This window comes from Pteropus vampyrus, unplaced genomic scaffold, assembly GCF_000151845.1.
Source record: "Pteropus vampyrus isolate Shadow unplaced genomic scaffold, Pvam_2.0 Scaffold200, whole genome shotgun sequence".
In the NCBI taxonomy this organism is placed as follows: domain Eukaryota; kingdom Metazoa; phylum Chordata; class Mammalia; order Chiroptera; family Pteropodidae; genus Pteropus; species Pteropus vampyrus.
This window is the reverse complement of record NW_011888981.1, coordinates 2450628-2457436: the sequence shown is the minus strand read 5'-3', so window position 1 is coordinate 2457436 and position 6809 is coordinate 2450628. Positions and strand designations below refer to the sequence as shown.

At 38.5% G+C, this 6809-nt stretch overlaps 1 protein-coding gene across 1 annotated transcript in view; it reads left to right on the top strand.

Moving 5' to 3' along the window:
- Nucleotides 1–6809, top strand: part of RASGRP3 (RAS guanyl releasing protein 3) — a 35448-nt gene that overhangs the window by 19575 nt on the left and 9064 nt on the right. The window contains exons 10-13 of the mRNA XM_023537794.1: nucleotides 175–221; nucleotides 1389–1505; nucleotides 4541–4656; nucleotides 5131–5278. Of these exons, the coding sequence (XP_023393562.1) occupies nucleotides 175–221; nucleotides 1389–1505; nucleotides 4541–4656; nucleotides 5131–5278 (428 nt within the window). The remainder of the gene's footprint in view (nucleotides 1–174; nucleotides 222–1388; nucleotides 1506–4540; nucleotides 4657–5130; nucleotides 5279–6809) is intronic.

Sequence of the window (6809 nt, the reverse complement as noted above, 5' to 3'; positions counted from 1 at the left end):
AAAAAAAAAAAGAATTCGTAAGCTCCTTCATTCCATAGCTTTGGCGTGAAGTTGGCTGCAGCGGGGTCAGCTATACTGCACATGCGCACACAGCATTTCCACCTCTGACACCTTCCTTTCCCTATAACCAGGAATTTTGTTGCTACCTTTTGGTTGTTGGACGCCTGGCAGAGCATCATGTATATGTTATCTCATTAACTCTGTTATGGAAACTGAGTCTGGTGAACACAGGTCTCTGACGACTCCAGGCTGGTAGTTTGTGTGGTGTCTGACAAATATTGAGAATCACTGTATTTCCCTGGGAAGTTTGATGTATCTTTTGGTACCCCTCTGAGCTCCTGCAGTACTCTGGATGGGGCACCTTGCTGCATAATCTAGAAACTGTGGGTTTATTTTTCATCAGATCAACAAAATGAAAATCTTGTTAGAAAGAGCCATGCTGTATGTGAGTAACCATGTGTGTAGGTGACTATATCCAGATGGCAGGTAATTTTTGGTCCTGTTGGTAGCCCACAGTATGCGAGCAAGACCCACCTCGCAATACTGTGAGGGGTTTAAATCAGTACAGTTACTTCTCAATTTCTCTTGCAGAAACGTTTTTCCCCAATTCAGTATCAAATTTTAAAAACTTGCTAATACAAGTTTGCATGCATGCACTCGCCAAAATATTTACATTGTATGAGGATGCGAGGGAGAGGATATGACATGCACAGCACTCTTGGCTCGTCTCTTGAAAGAAATGTGTTTTTGCACTTGTGTGGTGTAAACATGTTATGTGTTATTGCCACTGTTTTCTTCACATTAAATGAAAATGTCTTGCAAGAATGTGGAAAAACCTGTGAAGAAAGCAAGTTCACCAAAGAGGACCGAAAGACCTAATGATTAGCTAAATAATCAAAATGATTAAGTATGTTAAGAGAAATGCCAGCATAAGGACATAAACGTGTCTAAGCACTGGTGACCATTTACTGCACACATCTCCTGATTTATCACTAACACTGAGTGTTAAAGAATTAGATAACTGGTGTTTTATCTATTTTGTATTACACAAAAATCTGTACGGATTATTATATAGGGGTTTAAGAACATTTTAGTAATATTTGAAGAACTTGGATAGGATTTTTGGATGAGATGGAAGAGCAATTATTTTTTTTCTTTTTAAAATAATAGAATCTAAGCTGCTGCTAAACAAAATGCAACATGTATGCAGTTACAGATTAGGTTCCATTGACAAAAGATGTTTGTTTTCAGAACATGTAAGTGCTACATAAATGTAAGTTTTTACTGATATTATCAGTATACAAACTGTATATATCTTTCTCAGTGACCTTGGTCCTAATTGTTCAAGGCCCCACATAAGGCTGAAAAATGTATGTATTTTCTGTCAGCAGCCTACCTCCCCTACGACGCCCACCAAGCCTGTGGTGCCCCTGGAGTGGGCATCAGGAGTGATGCCAAAGCCAGACCCCACAGTCATCAACAAGCACATAAGGAAATTAGTTGAGGTAAGTGGTTAAAGGAGTGTAAAGAGTGGGTGCTAGTAGACCCCTTTTTTTTCCCCGAATGTTCTTCATTTGCCCAAGAATCAGGTGGAGTCCATGAAAATGACCCCCTGGCAGGTAGGAATAATTTAGCAGACACTTAGCTCTATCTACCTGACATCAGCCTCTGGGGGAGAATTTCCCAGAAAGGTCCCCTTTCCCCTTGTCAGTCTGTTCTCACTTGCCCAGATACTTTCAATTCCTCTCTCTCACTGGCATTTGACACTTCTTCTGTTGCCCCTGAAACCTGAGGGACTGTTTGGGGATTAGAATCTCTTCATTCAAAACCCACTTGGGTCACAATAAAATGCCCAATACATTGATTGCTGAGGATAGGAAAGACCCTTTAAGTTGGATAGTTTCTCTTGCTGTCTGTTTGGGGTCTGTGACACAGTAGCACAATGCAATTTAGGTCAGAAACATCCCTCGGTGAAGTGTCAGGTTCTAACAGAATTTTCGGCATAGAAAGAATAGAAGTGCCAATGTGAGAAAAGTGGGAACATCTCAGGCGCTGGAAACTGCGATCCCTGTTTAAACATCTATTTTGATGGATCGGCAACATCCTCTGACACACGAGGATTGTGTCTTTTCTAGGAAAGGGTATTTAAAGTAAAAAAAAAAAAAAAAGAATGTTTTATTTCTTGGATCATCCAGGGAACTATGAAGCACTGAGAGAAAAATTATATGAAGCATGTGAGGCAGCAAGGAAAGATGCGAGGACAGGTGACGTGATGATGAGGTAGTAACAGACCCAGCTTGGAGCCGGCGGAGATGGGTGAAGGTCCGGGGGGATGGAGTTGCAGCTAAGGAGGGTCTGAAATCAGGAAATAGAAGGCAGTACTATTCTCCCTCCCACGGTAATCTCTGCTTTTCTCTGAATACTCACTCTATTCTCTGCAGACTGACTTTCTTTGCTTCCCAACCACAGGGTAGTCCTTTCCTCCTTCCCGCCCTCCCTCCCTCCTTCTTTCTTTCTCTGTCCTTCTCTCTCTTCCTTATACCTTTTCCTCTCTCCAAGTCCAATGGGAAGGTTGGCCCAGTCTGGATAAATTGCCTAACATTGGTTTAATCAAACAAAAGACTGGGTTTTATTATAAATTTCCATGCTAATTTTTATTCCACAAAAATCTTGTACTTTCAATATAAATATGGATATTAGACTATAAAGAGTAGGGACTCCAAATCAGTTAAATTTTTAAGCAATTTTGATTGTGGACAAGTATTGATACTGGGATTGCAAAAAAAAAAGGTAATGCTTTGTGATTTTGAACAATTCAGTTATCTATGAATAACTTATAATACTAAACAATTATATTCTTAATTAAGTAATTTATTTGTTTTATTCCTTGCTTACTTCCTCAAATACTCCTGAAGCTGCTTGCAACATAGAGCAATTCAAATAAAATAGAATAGACAGAAACCATTGGAAAAAGGGAGCAAAGTTTATTATAACTGGACTGCAAGTTAAATATATGTTTGCAGGGAGATCTTACAAACCGTTTTAGTAACCCAATTTAGCAGAGGGCAATGGAAAAATCTTTTAAATTTTTCTCTGATTATAAGGCAAGTCAAAGTCATAAATATTCAAATATTACATAAAATATAGAAAATACAAGTATTATTGTCAGGCCTTGGGAATTCTACTTTCTAGGTTAACCACTGATAATTTGTAAATTATTCTGTGCAATTTTAACTCCCACTATACACACACACGTACACACACACACATTTTCAAACAAACTTGTTCAATTATTTCTTTAGAACAATTTCTAGAAGTGGAATTGCCATGTCAGAGAGTGAGAATTGTCTTCCAGAAGGATTGTGGCTATTTACTTCACCAACTTGATATGAGAGAGCCTATTTTCTCATACTCTATGAAATTACCAATTATTTAAATGTTTTCTTAATCTGAGACATTAAAAAACATTTCATTTGCATTTCTTAATTATTAGCAGAATTGAGCATCTTTCCGTGAATGTATTAGCCATTTATATTTTTACTTTGGTGATCTCCTGTTCTCCTTTTGTGGCTTTGCTCTAATATATGTTGCAAATAATTTTCTGTCATTTATCTTTAAATTTGTTAATTGAGCTTTTTTGATTAAGATATTTTGTATTTTATTTTAGTAAAATGTTTTTGTTTGTGACTCTGACTTTTATGTCATGCTAAGGAAGGCCTTTCACATTCAACGATTATAAAACTTGAAAAATATTTTCATCTATTTACCTTTGGTAATTTTATAGCTTAATTTTTTACATTAAAATATTTAATGCATCTAGAATTTAGTTGGGGGCAATTAGTTTTGAAAGATTATTAGTCATTTAACTCAACGTCAATTATTGGATTATCTACAATTTCCCTGTAGATTTGAAAAGATACTTTTGATATTCTAAATTCTTTTAAATACATAGATCTATGGTCAGACTCTACTCTGTAGTAAGTTACAATATCACATTGTTTTCACTGATGTAACTGTGTAGACTATTTGGTTTCTGATAGGACACATTCTCTCTGATTCTCATCTAAAACAATTTTAGGCTGTTCTCAATGTGTTCATGTCTATTTGAAATTTAGAATCATTTTGATCACTTAAAACAAATTCCCACTGGAATTTTAATTGGGATTGCATTCAAAGTATACTTCAAGTTTTGAGATAATTTAACATTTTGAAGATTCATTTCCTATTGTTGTGGTACTGGCATTCGTGAGTTCACCAAGCCTAACTTCTACTCAACTCTGAGCTCTCAGTTTAGACATCATTTTCTCCAGGAAAACTTTTAAAATCTCCCTTCCCTGTTCCCCTGTAACACTCTGCTTTTATCTTTGACATTGCACTCATCTTGTTATACCATAAAAGCTCTTGATTTTGTCCTCTCTCATTAGATTCTAAGCTCTTTGATAGAAAGAGCAATATTCTAGTTAACTCTGCTTTCCCAATAATGAGTTTAGAGCCTGACTCATAAATGGTCATTAAATAAATATTTGTGTTTCCTTTGTAGTCTGTGTTTAGAAACTATGACCATGACCATGATGGGTACATCTCCCAAGAGGACTTTGAAAGTATAGCTGCCAACTTTCCCTTCTTGGATTCCTTCTGCGTGCTGGACAAAGATCAGTAAGTTTTAATTTTGTTATATTTTAATGCAGCAGGATGACTTCAAGAGAGGATTACCAGTGGCAGTGGCCTGGAGGACATCAGACTGAATAAATTTGAGAATGGTGGGTTCAGTTATCAATTTTCTGCCTTTGTCCAGCAGCCTGATTTTGCAAACTCTATCGTGAGGCAAGGACTAGAGAGGAGATATCCTTCTGGAAGCTATTATTCACTAATAATGGAGACGTTCTGTGCTGCAGCGCACAGGACACACACACACACACACACACACACACACACACATCTGCTTACTAAGAAAATCTTTGGCACTTAAAGCTGCCCTATGAGGTCTTCTACTCCTTTCAGATATAACAGACAAGTGAATATTTCCCACCTGCTTTGCGCCACAGTTTGAGGAGGTGAACGGTTAAAGTGTGGCAACGGCTTTGCAATATGGTATTCAAAAATCCCTCTCTTCTTTGATTCTCTTCACAGGGATGGCCTAATTAGTAAAGATGAAATGATGGCTTACTTCCTGAGAGCTAAGTCCCAACTACACTGTAAAATGGGACCAGGATTTGTCCATAATTTCCAGGAAATGACCTATCTCAAGCCAACCTTCTGCGAACACTGTGCAGGATTTGTAAGTCTGTTTTCCACTGTTTTCTCTTGTATGTAGTTATTTATGTAGCATTCTGAGAAGGTAGGAAATTATACACTATACAGAATCTATTGGCTGCCTTAGATTAGAAGTAAAACATGATGGTTCCCTGAAACTAAAAATTAAATTAAAAACAAAAGCAAGATCTACAGGTTTAGTTATGTTCTTTCTAGGAATGCAGGGCTAGTGAAGTCAAGGAAGGTTGGTGAGCCCTGTTAAATTGAGTGAGCAGTTTGTCCATTAATCCCTGCCAGGAAAATGTTCCACCTAATGAGCCTTGGCAGTCATCACTAATACTCGTAAGTGGGTGCAATTAAGGGGAGTTTTTATCTTAGCCATTTCCTCCCAGTTCTCGTTTCATATGGTGTCAGTTGCTAGAAATCCATCATGGCATGGCTCATTGATTCATAACTCGAAAAGGAAAAAAAAGTCTTTTTGAAGGAGAAGATAGATATAATAATAAATAACATTTACTCAGCACTTGACAGTAATAAAGTAGTTCCATAGGCATTCATGTAATTAATTCTTATAACTAACCCATGAGGTAGGCAATTTATTTTCCCCATTTGTCAATGAAGATAGACAGGTCTAGAGAGGAAGACTCAAATTTCCCAGGACCGAACAGCCAATAATAGCCAGAACCAGGACTAAAATGCAAGTGTTCTGACTGAATCCTGTGCTCTACCTATATCTGCAACACATGAAGATCGTGCACTTTATTCCCCCACTTTTGATAATTCTTTGGCAACTAAGGTTGGCTTTGGCTCTAGTATTAAATGAAGACTCTTGGGCCCTGAACATCTTTTAGTTGATACCCAAGTTACGACAAGACAGAAAATGTGGTCATCTAAGTGAGGGTGGCCCAGTAGCCTAGTGGGTATGACTGTTGCTTCTCTACCAGATGCCAGAGCTCAGTTATGTTCGCTGCATTCGGCAGTCACTTCTCACTGTCGACCTATATTGAATTCATAGCTGATATTATACGCTACTACTAAATTACATTTTTCCCATCCCAAGCTTGAACTGGCTTTGGGAGGCCCAAGGGCAGGAGTTTGTGTTTGAGCACACACCCCTCTGAGAATGGGTAAATAAGAGGCGGTGGTTACTCCAAGATGGCCCCAAGTGGTCACAGCAGCTGATACGGACTAGGGGCAAGGCCGGGCTAACCAGCTGTCTTCGCCCACCCCAGGCAAGGAGAGCTTCTTTTTCCACCAGCTTCACCGCTGAGATTGCATCACCTGACTACTTTATCATAAAATCAATATGTCTTCTTTTTCACGTTTCTCTCTTTCCTGAAAGAAATTTTTGGATGTATCTAGAACTGAAAAATGCTGAAGTGAGATGGGATCATGTGAAACTATCTCCTGCAGAAAGGGCCCCAGTGAATGTGTTAGGCCATGGCATGGCTCAGCCAAAAGTCAGGTTGAGACACCTGTCCTTCGGGGTGTTATGAGAGTCAGAAGGCCCTTCTCGAATCTCAGGGGCTGTGTCTCCTCTCTGGTCCTTCTGAATG